The sequence below is a fragment of the Sabethes cyaneus genome, chromosome 1, assembly GCF_943734655.1.
Source record: "Sabethes cyaneus chromosome 1, idSabCyanKW18_F2, whole genome shotgun sequence".
Taxonomy (NCBI): Eukaryota; Metazoa; Arthropoda; class Insecta; order Diptera; family Culicidae; genus Sabethes; species Sabethes cyaneus.
In genome coordinates, this window is record NC_071353.1 from 161,474,985 (window position 1) to 161,495,658 (window position 20,674).

A 20,674-nucleotide genomic window follows, 5' to 3' on the forward strand; every position below is an offset into this window, starting at 1 on the left:
TTGCTTTAATACTTGTTAAGAAAAATCCTCCAAACAAAAATCGAAAGTGGATTTCCCATACGTGTTACGTGTGTTTGCTTATAGAAGTTTCGCCGCACCGTGGGATGAAACCCAAAGCTAGGTGAACAAAAGTAATTACGCTAAAACCGTTAGTTCTAGGTATATAGTATGTTCGGAGTAAATTTGTTATTTTAACTTCCGCATTTTTGGTGTATATTACATTAGGGTGACCATCATAGTAAGCGAGTGCAAAATATAAACTTTTTTATGGCTTAATTTGGCTGAATAAAATGTTCAGCAAAGTTAAAGAACATTAAATTTTAAGTAACTTTGCTAAAGAAGTGCTATCTCTTATGGTTCATGGGCTGGAGCTATTTAAAGTTTTTTGGTCGGGATGGACCTAAAAAATCCGTTTTTTCTTTATATCTTCTTTCGTGTTTATTTCTCACAAATCATGCCTTCTAAGCACCTTCACACGTATGGAAAACACACATTTTGTTTGAACGAATCAAGTTGCTATCTCCTTTGGTTCCGAAGCTACAGGCATTTTTTCTAAAAAAATTTGTTTCTTTTTCAAATGTCAATAACGTAAAAACTACTCAAAAGCAGCAAATCAAATTTTGTATACGTGTTTAGTAATATATTTGCCTCCGAAATTAATTGAGATCACATCGGTCCAGGTCGGCCCGTTTTTGCTTGACCGTATTGAAAATTGAAGTAAAAATTACCGTTTTACTTGCCAAAATCACAATTTTTACGTAAATAGAATTGATTACCCAAAAAATGCGGAAATTAAAATAACAAATTTACTTCGAACATACTATATCCCTAGGACTAACGGTTTTAGCGTAATTACTTTTGTCCACCTAGATTTGGGTTTCATCCCACAGTGCGCCGGTAGTATTACAGCAATTCTATGGGAAACGTTTTAAAATTCAAAATGGTAGAAGCGAGCAGTTGGTTGCCGACTATCGAAGCGGGGCACGTTCAATGTATTTTTAGCCTCATATCGAAATTTCCCGAAGTTTCATTCAGTTTATCATGCTGCGCACCCAAAACTTCTTCACTTTATAAGAAAGTTTACGTTGGACCGCGACAGAATCAGAGACAAGTAAAGCAGAAAAAACACTCCCGGTGTGGTATACACTGAACGTGCCGTTTCGACGGTCGGCAACCGACTGCTCGCTTCTACCAAACTATAGTTGATAACCGTCTATCTTCTCGGTGGTAGAAACAAATGACCAATCATAGAAAACTAATTACCGTCGGCGGGGGAGCGTATGTATGCGTGTACGGAATGGTTAAGACTGGGGAAAAAATAAAAAAATGAGACTATCCGATATACGTATAAGAGCGCGATGGTAGTTTAATTGCCTAAAGCACTCGGGTACCAACCGAGCGAGTGTGAGTTGGGAAGTTCAATATTTTTGGTCTCATTTCGAAATTTCCCAGTTTCATTCGACACGACAGCCAGAGACAAGTAAAACAGAAAAAAGCGACAAAATATACCAAAAACAGATGGACGAAATTACGACAAACTGACGACGTCAATTCGATGAACAGATAGTAAAAAGATCATGAAAAGATGATAAAAATACGACGAATACTAAGCCAGGACAACAAAAAAATAACAAAAGACGGCGAAAAGGCGTTGATAAGACAAAAATAAAATAATTGAAAGTTTTTCATCTTTTTGTCATATGAAAAGACTGTGAATAGTGGACGGAAAGATAACGAAAAAGTGATGGCAAGTAGTCGAAAAAACGAAAGACAACAGAATTACAGTGAAAAAGTATTGAAAAAATGGTAAAGAAGCGACAAAAAATGTCAGAAAAGTCAATAAAAGACTACGGAAACACTATCAGTAGTAGCAAATTAGGCAATGAAGAGACAATAAAAAGACGGCAAAACAGTAACAAGAATGAAGTTTTTATGATTAAGCAACAGGAAAGGCCAAAAAAGAAAACAAATGATAATAGAAAGATGCCATTAAGGGCAACCAAAAACGACGCAAAAAACGATGGCAAATAACAGCAAATAGCTAAGAGACAAATAAACACAATGTAAAGGTGCCAGCAAGGCAGAGGTTAACAAACATGGAAAACGACTAAAAGACGATACCGAAAGGTGTCGCAAGACACATAACAAGACAAAAGACAAGAAATTACAGACAAAAGATGTAAAACTAAACGACGAAACTTGAAACACGGAAAACAAAGTTAAAAAATTATAAACTAAAGTCGAGAGTAAGCGTCCTTGAATAATTTAAGTTTAATCGCAAATGTTTCTTGAACTGTTTTGATTCTAAAAAGTATTAATTTTATTTAAAAAATATGATTAAATTTTGCTTCTTTTTAATTTTGAAACGAAATTATAATGCTCGCATCGATGACAAAAGCACAGATGGCTAAATTGCGAATTTTTCTTCAGTAAAAACTGGCAACTCTGTCGGTTACCTTGCCAGAAATATCCTTTTTTTTTGCAGATAAAAACAAAACGCTACGCGTCTCTATTGCACTATCGCCACTTTGTTACTTTAAATAATTGTACACTCAAATCTTGTTTTACGTCCACTATTGGTGGGACGTAAAAAAATCGGTTGTGAAAAAAGAGGACGGTAATTGAAATTTTGGACGTAAAACGAGACGACGTCAATTCAAATTTCGGACATTAGAAAGTGGACGTAAAACGAAATCACGTAAAATGAATTGACGTAAAAAGATATTCTAGTGTATCTCAAAGAGGAAAACCGATGCTTTTCCAAATTTCCAATATGTCTCAGCTTTGCAGAGAAATATAAAAAAATTGGGGTTTCCATGGTTTTCAAACCATGAAAAAATGTGTCTTTTTCGAGGTGTTTGCCACTAAAAAGTGAATTGTTCTCTTAAAAATCTTTGATCAAAGTACCTTTAATCTGATTCCATGATTACTATTGAAGTCGGTCCAGTGGTTCAAAAGTTATAAACTGAAAAAAGAAGCTCTCAAGGTTAGAACAAGTGAACAAAATCGGGACACTTTTCTCAATGTCGATAATTTTTTTCTCATAGAATTGCTGATATATTATCTGATTTTCTAGCCTTCCAGTTAGCATTGCGCTAAGATCTAAGTGTCGACACTGGCCTGAAAAAACCAGTCGTCGTAAGTTCGAATCGACGTCTGGGAGAGGCTGCTAGAGTCAATAGGATCATAGCACTAGCCCGCAATTGTCCTGTACTGTAACAACTGGCAGTCTGTTGAATAAAAACAGAAGCTTAAGTTTAGTAAAACGACACCAAGGTCTTCCTTTCTTTTTTTTGGTATGAAAACGACATTAACAAAAAGCGAAACAGGATGTCCCAGAGGTGTTACGTGTGTTTGCTTATAGAAATTTAGGAGTTTGATCTTGTAGTAACATATTAAGGCCAATGGTGAGAATTAAACATGGGTTTGCGAGCAAATCAATAAATCCCCTCATAATACGAAAAACTTCAGAATCTGGATGATTCTTGATGCCCCCAAAAAACCTTTTAATATGGGAATATTATTTGAAACATAATTACCAGCAATTTGCAGTAGCTATAGATGGCATTCGATGGTCAAAAATATTGCATGGAAAATCCTACAAGGAAGAATGGTTTGACATTGGTCAAACAAAATGCATGAAGATCTATGCAATATGTCCGTTTTTGGAATATAGATGACTTGTAGAGCCAAAAAGCAAAGATTGCCAAAGATGATCGAAAAAACGTACGATAAATGCTATCAGAGTGAGTAGGTTTGAAATGAGGATGACTTCTAGAAACCGAAAATCGATAATAACTGCCGTTTTTCGAAATCAAAAATGTCGGATCAGAGGATGTTTTAAAAATGTCGATTGGACCTAGACGTACAAGAATTTTATGTAATTTTGTAGGATTAGTCCGCAAACGAAAACAAAACTTGAAATTATCTCATCGTCGGAAAACGCCTTTCCTGGCTTTTGGAAAAGTTTTCTTTAGCTCTTCAGAACCGATTTCAGTTTAAGCGATGGGAAGCCTATTTTGGGATCATTTTCTTTCAATTCTTCGTGCGCTTTAAAAACTTTTTTGTTGATCTTTTCTACCCTTTAGATACGTTTTCTGCGATCTGGAGCTTGGCTTGGGATGATTTTATTTTCATTTTTTGCTGTGATTCAAAAACGTTTTTCAACAATTTTAAGCAATTTCACAATTTTTAAGCTCAATTTAAGATTATTATCTTTATCGATATTTTTTGCCCTTCAGAAACGTTTTTCAGTGCTTTAACTCTTGGTTTGAAATCGTTTGACTTTTGACCTTTGCGGCTTCTTCTTCAATTGAATTTAGTTCAAGTAAAATCAATAATTACTTAACTATGTATTTTTTATCGACTGTAGTGCTAGTCAAGCTGTTTTTACTTTCTTATGAAGGAAGCAAATGTATTTTTGTGACGAACAAAAATTGAATGAACTGAGAAAAATGATGTGCAAACCATTGAAAATAATTAATTGGACAGGTACGACTTGAACCAAAACACTTTATCTTCGGTCGAGTGCATTATCCAGTTACACCACCAAAACTGTTCAAAAGGAATGGAATTTTTTCCTAACGTCTTTTGATCTCATTGTAGCTTTATACAGTATTTTGAACATTTGTTCATATGAATGTCCCACCCATAATTTGAAAGCATCAAAAGTTAGTCATGACTGAGTATGATAATAATAAAAAAATGACTTTGTGTTAGAAGATAGAGAAATCATTTCTTCGACAAAGTTGTAGAAAATGTGAAAGCAAGCAATTTTGCCGAAGTAATTACATTTCTATCTCTATCGAATACAAAGTTATAGAATTTTTTTTGAAGTCCCTAAAAACGTAGTTCTCCATACTCTACACAAAACATATGTTATTGCAGAAGACCCCAAATCTCTTGGATCGTTCCTTGCAAAGTTATCGTGTTTTAATTTTCCTCAACTCTACGAACCTGTAGGGTAGAATAAGGCAAGTGGAGACGTGAAATCAGTGTTTCACCCTAAAGTCTTTACTTTCTCAAGGTGCTAACTAACGAAATGATACTTTTCATGAATCTGAAATCTCTATTCCATAGGTGAAGGTGTTACAGCTCCTTTATATTTGACACAAAACGCAAACTGTTTGAGACCATTATTTAAAGTGTCGCAATTGTCGCGAACATTTAACAAAGTTTAGTGGATTAGCTAAATCGACTCCACAACAAACATTAACAGAACATTAATATGTATTGCCGCCACGGATTACGTAAACTTTGGTCCCCTCTCCATAGACACTAAGTACTTGAATGCTGGGTAGGGAAGGGAAGGGGGGGGGGAGGAATTGGCGTTGGCGTTGAAATGTTCCGCCATAAATTATTAAGCACACTACATCCGCCTGCGGCCAAACAGAACAAACTAGCTAATTCGGAACGGGTCAGCGCAAAGGGACAGACTCCCATGGTTGACCCCTTGGTAACCCTTAGCCGTGAGTCCCCAGCCCGCCGTTTTAAGTCCCCACAGTCGACGCAGTCGGAAGAAAGCTCGGCTCACGGTCGTTTATCAATGCACTATTAATTATTGAATCTGATGTTCTAATTATACTTAATTGCTTTTCGATGCAATACAATGTGCAACTGTTCCCACCTGTCTGCCTGCGCCTGCGGGACCGTTTGTTGTTTCGACAGGCCGATGACGACGCCCTTTTGTGTGTTTACGGTCGAGAGAAGACAAAACTCATAATAACAATACAATTTACCAGAGGTAATTGAATTCATCGTAAAGGTTGAAAGCGTTCGGTCAGCCGGTCAGCCTGCCGAGTAGTGTTATCCCCGGGGAGTGCTGATCGGAAAACATTGTTCTTCAATCACCCATCGACGACGTCCGGTCGTCACCACGGACTGTACTAACTGTTATGGCTATTGTTATCTGCCACTGACTGGCTCGACACCTGTCCGATACTTGTCTAATTAAATTTGCGTGCGGTCTAAACGGAATTAAATGCCTCAATCTTGGTTGACTCGGAATTAAATCGGGTCTACTATGTATATAGACCGAACCGATGGCAATTAAAAGTGGCATCGGGGGCTTGGCTTCATGTTTTGCAAATGGCCTCATTTGCAAATCAATTTAGAAGTGATAATCCATAAAATAATTTTCCTTTAAATTGAAAATGAAATGAATCCGGCTCGATGGTTGAGGATTTTGTTGGCTGGGTGGGATGGGGTGGCTACCCTGTTGCACCCTTGATGGTGTATGGATTTATTTCGATGCGTAAGATTCATTTGCATCGATAGAAAGTGAAATACTTTCCAGATCCACAGCATGTGGAGATGTTTAGCTATTCACCTTCTCTTCTGAGAGCTGTGTGAGCTCTGTGGCAGTCGACGATTGGAAATGCTAAAGGCTTAGACAGCCTCGGGAAACACAGGAGAAGGCTTAACTTTGCAATTTAATTTAAACTTTCAATGTGATGATTGAATCCCTTTAAAAATTCTAAGAAATTCTTTAAATTGCCTATCTTAGAGCAAATATCAAAACAGTCTATGAATCAAATTAGAATTCCTGTTCAATTTACATAAAAGGCTTATTTGAATCGTTTTCTGTTTACCAATAATCATTGAAAATTGGTGGTCAAATAATTAATATAAAATTCTTCATTACCTACAAACAACCAAACGACTCCATTTGTTCGCATTCAAAGGAGACGCTTGGTGTTATGTGCTAAATTGGTTGAATCGACCGAACTGAAACTTCTTAAGGTGATACGGTACTGAATCCCAACATGGCAGAAAAAATGGCGTCTTTGTGAGGATATAGGATATAGGATATCTGGCCATGTTGGATTCAGTACCGTTTCACCTTAAAATATACAAACTCAGAATCAGAGGTGTTCTAAATCAAAAAATCGGAATTGCCTAGTAGGTCGACAGATATAAATTACATATATATCACTTTAGTTGATTTTTTCGGTGAAAATAAAAACTATGATGCTTTAAGCGGACGTTTCGACTTACTTACTCCTTCAGTCATTGACTACGCATTAAACATCTATTCTCACTGCGTCGTCCTCTATAACCTATATCTCTCTAACTCTACTGTAACTCTAACAATAGATATAAATTACGTTTCACCAATCTCGATGCTCTCGCTTGATGCCATCTTGTAATTCGTTTTTGGTGATTAGTTATTCAAAGAGTAAGCACGAGAAACATTTTAAATTCGAGATCACAGAATTTTTAATTGCTGCGCAGCAGTCAGTGAAGGCCGTATGTTAGTGATAATAATCCCACACAAAATATTTAGTGTTGGAAGCAAACCTAGGAGTCCACTACGTGAAATAATTTGTTTGCCGAAGGTATTTTTTTCAATAAATCAACGGTGGCACGAACTTATCCGCGAAAACAATCTTGAATTCGCTAAGAAGCTTGCCGCAAGTAGGAGGCCTTATAGAATTTATTCCCCGGGATTTGGTTGAAAACGGCTTTTATTAGTTTCATTGTTGCATTTTTCCTCATTGTTGCATTTAGTACCTGGCTTACGAGCCCGGGGGAGTTGGGAGTGGCCATACTAGGAGCAACACTAGAGTGACCCTTGAGGTGCTCTGGAGAGGCCCTGAAATAACCGTGAAGTAGCTCCGAAGCTGTTCTGCAGTGGCTCTACAGTGACCCTGAAATGGTCCTCACATGACCCAGAAGCGGTCCTGGAATGGCAGCAAAGTGGTCCTGAAGTGGCTCTGAAATGGTTACGAAATGCTCTGAAATTGCCATAAAGCGGCCCTGAAGTTATACTATAACTTCAGGGTATAACCCTGAAGTGACTCTGAAATGGCCCAATGTGGCCCTGGAAGTACCGCTCAAGCCCAAGGCTTTGTTTCTTTTATTGTGGCCCTGGAATGCCTGGGAAATGGTTCTGAAGTGGCCCGCAAATAGCCCTACAGTGCCCTGAAGTGCTTGTGAAGTAGCCCTGAAGTGGCTCTGAAATAGCCCCAAAGTGGCTCTGAAACAACTCTCGGGAATGGGCCTGAAATGGCTTGGTAATATTCCTGGAATAGTCCTGAAGTGGGTCGAAAACAGGCCAGAAGTGGCTCCGAAATTGCTTTGAAGTGGTACTAAAATAACCTTGAAGAAGTTCTGAAGTGGCCATGGAATTGTTCGGAAATGGTCCTGAAGTGGCTTTGAAACAGTCCTTAAGTGGCTCTGGAATAGCTCTGAAGTTTAAGTCACAAATGACCTAGGCTTTTAAAGTGATTATAATCAAACAAAAAATAACTCTGAAGTGACCCTGGAGTGACCCTGAAATTACCCTAAAGTGCCCTTGATCTGGCTCTGAAATATCCCTAAAGTGGCTCTTAAACAGCTCTGAAGTGGTCCCGGATTGGCTCGGAAATAGTCCTGAAGTTGCTCTAGAATAGGCCTGAAGTAACACTAAAAAAGCCCTCAAGTGGTTTTGAAAGGATTTGAAGTAGCACTAAAACAGCTTTTCAATGTCTCTAAGATAGCTCTGAAGGGGCCCTGAATTGACCCTTATATGACCCTAAAGTGGCGCTGAAACAGCCATGAAGTGGCTCTGAAGTGACCCTGAAACAGCTTTAAAATAAACCTGGAGTGGCACGAAAATAGCCCTAAAATGGCTTTGAAGTGGCTCGTAAATTGTCCTGAAGTGGCTTGAAAATGGTCCCGAATTGGCCCTGAAGTGGTTCTATAATTACTCTGAAGTGGCCCTAAACTGACTCAGAAATGGCACCAAAATGGTACTAATGTAGCAGGTGGCACTGAAATAGCACTAAATTGACCCTGGAATAGCTTGGAGATCGTCCTGAAGTGGCTTGGAAATGGCCCTGACTTGTCTCATAAGTGATCCTAAACCGGCTCGGGAATGGGCCTGGAATGGCTTGGAAATATTCCTGGAATAGCCCTGAAGTGGGTTGAAAATAGTCCAGAAGCGACTCCGAAATTGCCTTGAAGTGGCACTAAAATAACCCTGAAGTGATTCTGAAGTGGCCATGGAATTGCTCGGAAATGGTCCTGAAGTGGCTTTGAAGCAGCCCTGAAGTGGCTCTGGAATAGCTCTGTGGTTCTGGAGTAACCCTGAAATGACCCTAAAGCGGCACTGGGATACCCCTTAAGTGGCTCTTAAACCGCCCTGAAGTGGTCCTGTATTGGCTCGGAAATAGTCCTGAAGTTGCTCTTGAATAGCCCTGAAATAATACTAAAAATACCCTTAAGTGGTTTTGAAGCGGCCTGAAGTGGTATTAAAACAGCTTTTCAAAGACTCTAATATAGCTCTGAAGTGGCCATGAATTGACCCTTATATGACCCTAAAGTGGCGCTGAAACAGCCATGAAGTGGCTCTGAAGTGACTCTGAGACAGCTTTAAAATAAACCTGGAGTGGCACTAAAATAGCCCTAGAATGGCTCTGAAGTGGCTCTGGAATGGCTGGGAAATGGTCTCGAAGTGGCCCTGAAGTGGTTCTGTAATAGCTCAGAAGTGGCCCTAGAATCCTAGAGTGACCCAGAAATGGTCCCAAAGAGGTGCTGAAGTGGCAGGTGGCACTAAAATAACTCTAAATTGACCCTGGAATAGCTTGGAGATCGTTCTGAAGTGCCTTGGAAATGGCCCTGACGTGGCTCATAAGTGATCCTAAACCGGCTCGGGAATATTCCTGAAATAGCTCTGAAGTGGGTCGAAAGCAGTCCAGAAGTGGCTCCGAAATTGTCTTGAAGTGGCACTAAAATAACCCTGAAGTAGTTCTGAAGTGGCCATGGAATTGTTCGGAAATGGTCCTGAAGTGGCTTTGAAACAGCCCTTAAGCGGCTCTGGAATAGCTCTGAAGTTTAAGTTACAAATGACCTAGGCTATTAAAGTGACTATAATCAAACAAAAAAAATAGTTCTGAAGTGACCCTGGAGTAACCGTGAAATTACCCTAAAGTGGCCTTAAACTGGCACTGAAATATCCCTAAAGTGGCTCTTAAACAGCCCTGAAGTGGTCCTGGATTGGTTCGGAAATAGTCCTGGAGTTGCTCTAGAATAGCCCTGAAGTAACACTAAAAAGCCCTTAGGTGGTTTTGAAAGCACCTGAAGTGGCTCTGAAACAGCCCCAAAGTGGCTCTGGAATAGCTCTGAAGTGGCCCTGGAGTGACTCTGAAATGACTCTAAAGTGGCACTGAAACAGCACTAAAGTGGCATTGGAATGGTTCGAAAATTGTCCTAAAGTGGCTCTCAAATAGCCCTGAAGTGGTTTTGAAATGACACTAAAGTGCCTTGGAATTGCTCAGAAATGGTCCTGACGTGGCTCTGAAACAGCTTTGGAGTGGCTCTGGAACAGTCCTGAAGTAGTTCTGAAACAGTTTGAAAGTAGCTCTGAAATAGCCTTGAAGTGGAGTGAAATAATCGTAGAGCGGTCCTGAAATTGTATTGAATCAGCCCTGAAGTGGCCATAGACTCCTAGAGTGACCCAGAAATGGTCCCAGAGTGATTCTGAAGTGGCAGGTGGCATCGAAATAGCTCTAAATTTACTTTGGAATAGCTTGGAGATCGTCCTGAAGTGCCTAGGAAATGGACTTGAAATGGCTTGGAAATATTCCTGGAATAGCCCTGAAGTGAGTTGAAAATAATCCAGAAGCGACTCCGAAATTGCCTTGAAGTGGCACTAAAATAACGCTGTAGTGGTTCTGAAGTGACCGTGGAGTTGCTCGGAAATGGTCCTGAAGTGGCTTTGAAGCAGCCCTGAAGTGGCTCTGGAATAGCTCTGAAGTGGCTCTGGAGTGACCCTGAAATTACCCTAAAGTGGCCTTGAAGCGGCACTGAAATATTCCTGAAGTGGCTCTTAAACAGCCCTGAAGTGGTCCTGGATTGGCTCGGAAATAGTCTTGAAGTTGCTCTTGAATAGCCCTGAAATAATACTTAAAAACCCTTAAGTGGTTTTGAAGCGGCCTGAAGTGGTATTAAAACAGCTTTTCAAAGACTCTAATATAGCTCTGAAGTGGCCATGAATTGACCCTTATATGACCCTAAAGTGGCGCTGAAACAGCCATGAAGTGGCTCTGAAGTGACTCTGAGACAGCTTTAAAATAAACCTGGAGTGGCACTAAAATAGCCCTAAAATGGCTCTGAAGTAGCTCTGGAATGGCTGGGAAATGGTCTCGAAGTGGCCCTGAAGTGGTTCTGTAATAGCTCAGAAGTGGCCCTAGAATCCTAGAGTGACCCAGAAATGGTCCCAAAGAGGTGCTGAAGTGACAGGTGGCACTAAAATAACTCTAAATTGACCCTGGAATAGCTTGGAGATCGTTCTGAAGTGGCTTGGAAATGGCCCTGACCTGGCTCATAAGTGATCCTAAACCGGCTCGGGAATATTCCTGGAATAGTCCTGAAGTGGGTCGAAAGCAGTCCAGAAGTGGCTCCGAAATTGTCTTGAAGTGGCACTAAAATAACTCTGAAGTAGTTCTGAAGTGGCCATGGAATTGTTCGGAAATGGTCCTGAAGTGGCTTTGAAACAGCCCTTAAGTGGCTCTGGAATAGCTCTGACTCTGAATGACCTAGGCTATTAAAGTGACTATAATCAAACAAAAAAAAATAGCTCTGAAGTGATCCTGGAGTAACCGTGAAATTACCCTAAAGTGGCCTTAAACTGGCACTGAAATATCCCTAAAGTGGATCTTAAAGAGCCCTGAAGTGGTCCTGGATTGGCTCGGAAATAGTCCTGAAGTTGCTCTTGAATAGCCCTGAAGAAACACTAAAAAAGCCCTTAAGTGGTTTTGAAAGGGCCTGAAGTGGCTCTGAAACAGCTCCAAAGAGGCTCTCGAATAACTCCGAAGTGGCCCTGTAGTGACCCTGAAATGACTCTAAAGTGGCACTGAAACAGTACTAAAGTGGCATTGTAATGGCTCGAAAATTGTTCTAAAGTGGCTCTGAAATAGCCCTGAAGTGGTTTTGAAATGACACTGAAGTGCCTTGGAATTGCTCGGAAATGGTCCTGAAGTGCCTTTAAAATAGCATTGGAGTGCCTCTGGAAGAGCCCAGAAGTAGTTCTGAAACAGTTTAAAATAGTCGTGGAGTGGCCCTGAAGTTGTCCTGAAGTGATCCTGAGATGGCACTGAAACAGTCCTGAAGTGGCGCTAAAATAGCCCTGAAGTAGCTCTGAAATGGCACTAAAATGATCCTGGCATGGCTCGGAAATAGTCCTGAAGCAACTCTGAAATAGCCCAAAAGTGCCTCTGAAATATCTCTGAAGTAGCACTGAATTAACTCTGAAGTGGCCCTAAAGAGGCTCTGAAAGCCCTGAACTGACTCTAAAATAGCCCTGAAGTTGCTTAGAAGCAGCCCTTCAGTGTCTCTGAAATAGCCCTGTAATGGCTCATTTACTGGCCTCCTCAGAAGGTGCAGAAGTGAATCGGAAATGTTCCTAAAGAGGATCAAAAATTGTCCAGAAGTGGCTCGAAAATGATTGGAAAGTGGTCTGGAAATGATCCTGAAATGGCTCGCAAATGATCCTTAAATGGTCCTACAGTGGCTCGTAAACGGTCCTGACGCGACTTGAAAATGGCCTTGAAGTAGCTCGGAAATGGTCTAACTGAAATAGCCCAGAAGTGGCTTTGAATTAGCTCTGAAAAACCACTAAATGTCCTGCAGTGGCTTGGAAATAATGCTGAAGTACCTCGGAAATGGCCCTGAATTGATGGTCCTGAAGTACCACGGAAATAGCCCTGACGTGGCTCATAAGTGGTGCTAAATCGACTCGGGAATGGCCCAGAAGCGACTCGGAAATAATCCTGAAATGATGGTGGGAAACGACGTGACTTGGAAATGGTCCTGAAGGGGTTAGAAAATGGTCTAGAAATGGTCCTAAAGTGGCTCGAAAATGGTTTCGAAGTAACGTAGAAATGGTTCTGAAGTGGCTCTGAATTAGCCCTTTAGTGACCCTGAAATGGTCCTGAAGTTACCTTGGCCCTAAAATGGCACGGATTGGCACGGTACGACAATGATTAAAATGGTCCTGAAGTGGCACAGGAATGATTCTATAGTGGCTCGGAAATACCCCTGCAGTGGCTCGGAAATGGTCCTGAAGGGGCTCAGAAATGGTCTTGAAGTGGCGCAGAAATGGTCCTGAAGTGGCTCTAAAATAGCCCCAAAGTGGCCCTAAAATGGCACTGGAGTGACCCTTAAATGGCCCTATGGTGGCATGGAGACTATCCTAGAGTAGCATGAAATGGTTCGGAACTAATCCTGTAGTGGCTAGAAAACGGTCTTGAATTGGCTCGATAATTGTCCTGAACTGGCCATAAAGTGGCTCTTAAATGGTCTTGAAGTGACTCAAAAACGGCCCAGATGAGCTTCAGAAATGGTCCTAAAGTGGCTATTACACTTGAAGTAATCCTAGGGTGGTCCTGAATTGATGGTCCTGAAGTACCACGGAAATGGCCCGGACGTGGCTCATAAGTGGTCCTAAACCGGTTCGGGAATGGGTCAGCAGCGACTCGGAAATAATCCTGAAATGATGGTAGGAAACGACGTGGCTTGGAAATGGTCCTGCAGTGGCTCGGAATAGGTCCTGCAGTGGCTCAGAAATAGCCCTGAAGGGGCTAGAAAATAGGCGAGAAATGGTCCTAAAGTGGCTCGGATATGGTTGGTTCTGAAATGGAAATCGTTCTGAAATAGCCCTTTAGTGACCCTGAAATAGTCCGGGAGTTACCTTAGCCCTAAGGTGACACGAAAATTATCTCCCAGAGTGGCTTAAAATAGCCCTGCAATAGTTCGGAAATGGTCCTGAAGTGGCTCTAAAAAGCCCTAAAGTGGTCCTAGAATGGTCCTAGAGTAACCTTGAAATGGCCCTAAAGTAGCACGGAAACTATCCTAGAGTGGCTTGAAATGGTTCGGAAGTAGTCCTATAGTGGCTTAAGAAAGGTCCTGAAGTGGCTAGAAAACGGTCTCAAAATGACTCGATAATGGTCCTGAACTGGCCCTAAAGTGGCTCTTAAATGGTCTTGAAGTGGCTAAGAAATGGTCCAGAATTGGGTCGGAATAGGTCCTGCAGTGATTCGGAAATGGTCCTGAAGGGGCTAGAAAATGGTCTGGAAATAATCCTAAAGTGGCTCGGAAAGTGGTTTCGAAGTAACGCAGAAATGGTTCTGAAGTGGCTCTGAAATAGCCCTTTAGTGACCCTGAAATAATCCGGGAGTTACCTTGGCACTAAAGTGACACGGAAATTATTCCAGAGTGGCTTAAAATGGCCCTGCAATAGTTCGCAAATGGTCCTGAAGTGGCTCAGGAATAATTCTGAAGTGGCTCAGAAATGGTCCTAAAGGGGCTCAGAAATGGTCTTGAAGTGGCGCAGAAATGGTACTGAAGTGGCTCTAAAATAGCCCTAAGATGGTTCTCGAATGGGCCTAGAGTGACCCTGAATGACCTTATAGTGGCACGGAGACTATCCTAGAGTGGCTTGAAATGGTTCGGAAGTAGTCCTAAAGTGGCTAGAAAACGGTCTCAAAATGACTTGAAAATGGTCCTGAACTGGCCCTAAAGTAGCTCTTAAATGGTCTTGAAGTGGCTCAGAAATAGTCCAGTATTGGCTCGGAACAGATCCTGCAGTGGCTCGGAAATGGTCCTGAAAGGGCTAGAATGGTCAAGAAATAGTCCTAAAGTGCTCGGAAATGGTTTCGAAGTAACGCAGAAATGATTCTGAAATGGCTCTGAAATAGCCCTTTAGCGACCCTGAAATGGTTCTGAAGTTACCTTGGCCCTAAAGTGGCACGGAAATTATTTCAGAGTGGCTTAAAATGGTCCTGTAATGGTTCGGAAATGACCCTGAAGTGGCTCAGGAATGATTCTGAAGTGGCTCGGTAATGTTCCTGCAGTGGCTCAGGAATGATCCTGAAGTGGCTCGGAAATGGTCCTGCAGTGGCGCAGAAATGGTCCTAAAGTGACTTAAAAATAGCCCTAAAGTGGCCCTAGAATAGACCTGGAGTGACCCTGAAATGGCCCTATAGTGGCACGGAGCCACTATCCCAGAGTGGCTTGAAATGTTCCTGAAATAGTTCGGTAGTAGTCCTGAAGTGGCTAGAAGACGGTCTTGAAATGGCTCGAAAATGGTCCTGAACTGGCCTTAAAGTGGCTCTTAAATGGTCATGAAGTGGCTCAGAAATGGTCCAGAAGAGCTTCGGAAATGGTCCTTAAGTGGCTATTACACTTGAAGTAATGAACTTTTTTATCCTCATTTTAAAAGTACCCTTTTTTGAAAGTGAGTATTTTTATTTATTGATTCTATAGTTCTATACCATAGTTCTATACTAAAGCATTAGTATAAGCAGTAAATCAATCGTTTATTAGCATCCCTGGCGTTTTATACTGCAGGTTGCTGATTGGCATCCACAATTCTGTTTAAATTCTTCTTATCGGTAACAAGCTGCAAATAAGCATTGTCAGTACTAGAACAGAGCTAGCAGTAAAGTAGCCGCCTATTTTGCCAAAATAGCATTTAAGTAGCATTTAGGGCAACTTATATGCTTATTGGCTTGCATTTAAATTGCATTAGAAATGCTTGTTGGTTAGCTGGGTAATATTGATCGTGTAGTTCGTTGAAAATTTTCACTGCCGCACCGAGTTGAATAAATTATGTCAGGTGGGAAATACAAGAGTGATTTCTATAAGCAAACCTTTGGAACGCCAATGGGAGCATCGATTGTTCTTTGCTAGTTTTTCACGGTAAACAATGTAGATAAATTAAAATATGTCAAAAGAAGAAAAGAATGTCTGATTTGCTGCGAGACAATATTACATTTTGCCATTTTTTTATATCGTCGTTTTAATTAGTCAAAGGCCCCTTTCGGAATGTAACATTTAAGACACAAACTCACAGGAAATCAATATTATCATTAGACCAAGTTTCACCGAAGGTTATCATCTGTAACTAGCCACCGTTGTTGGTCAGTCAATGCACCCCATCGTCGTCACGCTAGCCAGGGCATAATCAACCATGAAAACCTAGTTAAGTCCCACCGAGAATTTAATTCTATTTCCCCCGCCACACTTAAATGATCATTCAACATGCTGCTGGTGCTGCTCCTGCTACTGAGGGCTGGCTGCCCTCACCCGTAAGTGGTTTTTGAAGCGGACGAGTGCTGTTTACCATCCACCGGTGGAGTGTTTACGAACCCCTTCATCCATCCGATGATGTTCGGTGTTCGGTGTTTGGCTCGCTCGCTCACTCGCTTGAGTCGCACAAACTTAACCCTAACCCCAAATCCCATCGATAAAGCGTGGCCAGTAAAAGCAGTTGTGTTCCATCCAAGCAGAGCGTAAAGTAGTGAAGTGAAGTGTCGGGGTCATCCCGGCGTAAACAGAATCAGTGCAAAATCAACTTTGTCCTGCTTGGCTCCTCCGCCTTCGGCGGATCTCCGACCTGCTCAAGCAAACAATCGCTCCACCGACCGGGGAGCGTCGGCTGAAAACTAAACACCTCGACGAACCCTGAAGTGGGTATGGGTCGGAGATAGTTATCATTTTCACTCTTCGAAAGCCATCTAACAAGAATTTGCCTAAAAAGGTTTTAAATATAAACATCAAGCGAATAGATTTTTTCGATCCAACAAGCTCGGAGAAAGGAGTTTTCCCCGAAAGGGGTAGTATCGTTGTTGGTTTCGGTGGCTAATGGAGCGACCGTTTTTGCGAGTGCACATTTCCCATGGTGAACATTACGCTGAAGAAGCTTGTTTGCCTTACTCGTGAAAATCGCTTTCCAAATCGAGCAACTCGCAGCGAACAGCAGCAGCAGCAGCAGCGTGATGAGCTTTGATGGCTTTAATTAACTTCAACGGCAGACGGCGCGTCTCCATTGCAAATCATCACACCGACGACCGGGGCGGGCGTTGGAAAATTAGCAGATAAACTCAGTTAAGCAAACACCTCGAATTTACGTAATTGAAACCCGTTCCATTTACATACCGTGCTTTGCAGAGACCGCAGTGAATAAGCAGAAGCGCGCGGATAATCCGGCGAAACGGAAACCGAGACAAAAGTGTGTTGTTAACCAAGACAAAATCCATACCGTCGTTAGCATATAATTGAATGAATAAATTAAAATAACTTAATCGTAGTTTTCGCCTCCCTGGTGATGGTGGTGGACGGACAGAGCATCTGACTTGTCTGACTGAGTGAGTGAGTGAGTGAGTGAGCGAGGGAAACTGAGCCGACCGAAGCAAAATGTTTCTAGGTTTTGGCCTGACAATTGCACCGGTCCCATCCCGCCCGCAGTTCAGTGGCAGTCAAAATTTATTCCAATTATAATTCTCGCCGTTTGTTTTTCTTACTCGACCAACCAACCCACCCCTCGGTGTGCTCTCGTTTCCTTCGACTCTCGATATGCATAAATCCGGTGGCATAATCCGTTCGTTCGGACACGGCCGCCTTGGCACATCATGGGTCCTCTGTGTCCTCCCTGCGGAACGAGGTGGTCTGTCAGGTGGCTGCTGAAAGAAAGGTCAACCCCGTCGTCGTAGCGATTGCGATAATTTATACTGTGGCAAGCAGTTTCGGTCTGTCTGTACAAACTCGCTCGCCTAGTTATCATCGGTCCCGTCCCGTTCCAGTCGAAAAGAACCAGGCGAGGTTGGGCGGGGCAATGATAGTAACAGGCCGATGATAGTGAACGCGCGGCGGGACTGTATACAAGTTTACACTTGTCTGCAATGGTTGAAGGTTACTTGTTTGAGTGGAAAAATATGCTACGCCACTAGTGGCGCTGGTCAGGAGATGTGAAACTTTATTTTTACCTTCGTTTGTTTTTCTTTTGGTCGAGGACTGCAGTGCTGCCGCACTGCGCTTGAAAGCTAGCTCCATTTGGTGTGCGTCTGTTTGTCTGTGCTAATAACATATTCCTTCATCTGCATACCTACCACCCCGTCGAGTCATTGGATTTGTTTTTCCACCTGGCGCAGGAGTTTTTGCTGAACACAAACATTTTTCTTTCATTTTACAAGGAGTTGCTCTCTGCAGTCTTGCCATTTGTCATTGTGTTGGGATAATTCCTTGGACAAAAGGAAAATAAAACGGAAAAGTTAGCGCTTAACTAACCAACCAACCAACCCACCAGTTAAGTCATGACAGTAAAAAACCTGTAAAAGTAGTTAACGAAATCTGAACATGGAACGTCCCTTTTTTGCCTGCTGTGCATTGTATTCTATGAACATCGGAATTAACATAAAAAAACTCAGATTACCATTGTCATAAACAAGGAACTGTCGAAGTTCTTCCGCTTCCTTCCCTCTACCAAAAGCAACATCGCCGTCAGTGCACCATAGTTTTTACCGCCATTTTGTTGATTCTCCTCAACTCCACACAACTTTATTATAACATTTCGATTATAACATATTCTTCAATCTCAAACGTAGTGCCAAATACACCATCCACAATATTTAGCAAAAAAAAAACCATAATCCTCACTATTTTTCAGCCGGTGTTTTGTGATTAAACGACTTTTCTTTCTTTTTCTCTTTCTTCTCGTTCCGTCGTTTCCGAACCGATATGAACCGAACTAAACCAAAACAAAAAAAAATATACAATAAACAATTGGCCCCACGATGGTACACGTACGTGCGGCCAATTTGTTGTCTGCCTCGGCCTCCCAAAAACACACACGCACACACTTACACGCGCAAACATTTGATGTAAATATGATCCACAAAACTGTGTGAAAAACAATACCTGTAAAAAAAAAAATAAAACAAAAACAGCAAACTACCACGGCTCAAACACAGTGTTTCTAGTCGGTGTGTTAATGTCGGTTGTTGGGGGTGTTTTTGTAACGTTTGCTCTGATGGCTTTGTGCTACAGGTCAGTTGTAGTACATAATAACTTCTCCTTGTGCCTAAGGTTAGTGATTTTCTTCGTTTTTTTCTTCCAATTCTTTTACTTTTTCCTTTTTACTACCAAATGCAAGCAAACAAACAAACAAAACAAACAAAACAAACGAAAAAATATTAGAAAGCAAACATAAACAAACCATAACAACAGCACAAACCAAACTAACAAACAAACAAAGCTCTAAACATAATATTGCCCCTATTGTCTAACTTAACCAGTAGTGATGAGAGAATGTACCACTAACAGAAGCTTTAAAAAACCGTCCAACATAAGCGAAACAAAAGTTCACAAAAAGTACGTCGTACGGGAACTATCCCTGCCAGGACAAGCAGAAAAACAAAAAAAACAAACAAAACAATTACTGCTACTGTTACTGACACTGTTGCTACTCTTACTACTAATACTACTACTACTACTACTATTACAAAACCATAATCACAACAAAACCAAAACACAGATGTAATAAAAAAAACCGAAACATAAAAATATTACTAGAATACATACATGTATCTCTCTTTTTCTGTCTTTTGTATTTCACGAAACTAAACGTATTATATACTTATATATTATATAGTGCTGGAATTCGTTTTCTTATCTAACTACCTAAAAACTACTACTCTTACTCCGTTGTTCTGTACCATCTGTATCTGGTGTCACATAACCAACAATCCCGATCAATCTGTACCAAACCAAACCAAAAAAAAAAGGAAAACCATCTCCGACCGGTACAACCACTGACTGGTAACGAAACAACATCATTGTGGGCGGCTGACTCAGGCTTTGAGACGAATTAGCTGATAGTAAAGACACAAACCATAAGATGCTGGGATTTTTATTGCATTCAAGTTGAACCGTCTTGAATGAAAGATGTCCTGTGTAGTTATATTGCATCGGGTGGGCGAAAACAGCACCAAGACGTAGTAAAAACTAGGGTTTATTTCTAATTTCCGCCGTAGTAAGTAAAGCCATTCTAATTTTCATCATTTGTAGGATGGATTTAATGAAGACTCCAAAAGTTCTTGTGCTGATAGGACTAAAACACACTTACCTTCCGATCCGTGAACTTTGAAATCACTGAAAAGCGACTGTTAAAGCATATTATTGAAATTACGCAACTGACTTTATTGCTTAAATTCGTCGTACCGTTTTAAAATCCGTCCATCAAAATTTTTCATCGTCCGAACTAAAAATCACACCAATGTTTACGAAGCTAACGCGCATGTATTGGTATAGGACGGCATGACAAATGTTATTCTGCAAAACTTCTGCAGGTCAGGCAAGTTTTCCTGGCTGTAGAATAACGACAATGCCTTGCGTGAGTTATTTTCATTTATGAATGACGGAAATTAAAACGATTATTCGACGATTTCTTCTTCGTCGCACGAAAAAACACGTAGGAAATTTGGTTGGTAGGACTTCTTTAACAGTAAAAAGCATTTAAATAGATCTCAACTCACTTCGATTGATCGCGTATGATAGACATCAAACTAAAATATTAGGGAATAACTAGTTTTGCTTTGTGTGTCATAAAAATGCTGATATTTTTAATAATTTATGTTGGATAGGACGGGAATAGGCAATCACGACGAAGCAGCAACATACCCTACTTCAATTCTAATCACGTTCTAATTCTAATCGTTTCTGACACTGGCGTTCCCAGACACAACCAGAAGGATAAGCATCTGGCTTTAAATTTGGACTTGAAATTGAAAGTTTTTTACTTGTTCCTAGATTTTAAATTGTAAAAAACTTGAACTTGAAACTGAACTTCAAATCTAGCTTAGAATTCAGATCATGGAATCGGGACTTTAAGATGGACTTTGGTAATTAAAGTAGA

At 41.1% G+C, this 20,674-nt stretch overlaps 1 protein-coding gene across 1 annotated transcript in view; it reads left to right on the forward strand.

Moving 5' to 3' along the window:
• Window positions 1–20,674, forward strand: part of LOC128732897 (disintegrin and metalloproteinase domain-containing protein 30) — a 439,446-nt gene that overhangs the window by 375,460 nt on the left and 43,312 nt on the right. Inside the window, exon 15 of the mRNA XM_053826334.1 lies at window positions 18,708–18,846. Within this exon, the coding sequence (XP_053682309.1) occupies window positions 18,708–18,846 (139 nt within the window). The remainder of the gene's footprint in view (window positions 1–18,707; window positions 18,847–20,674) is intronic.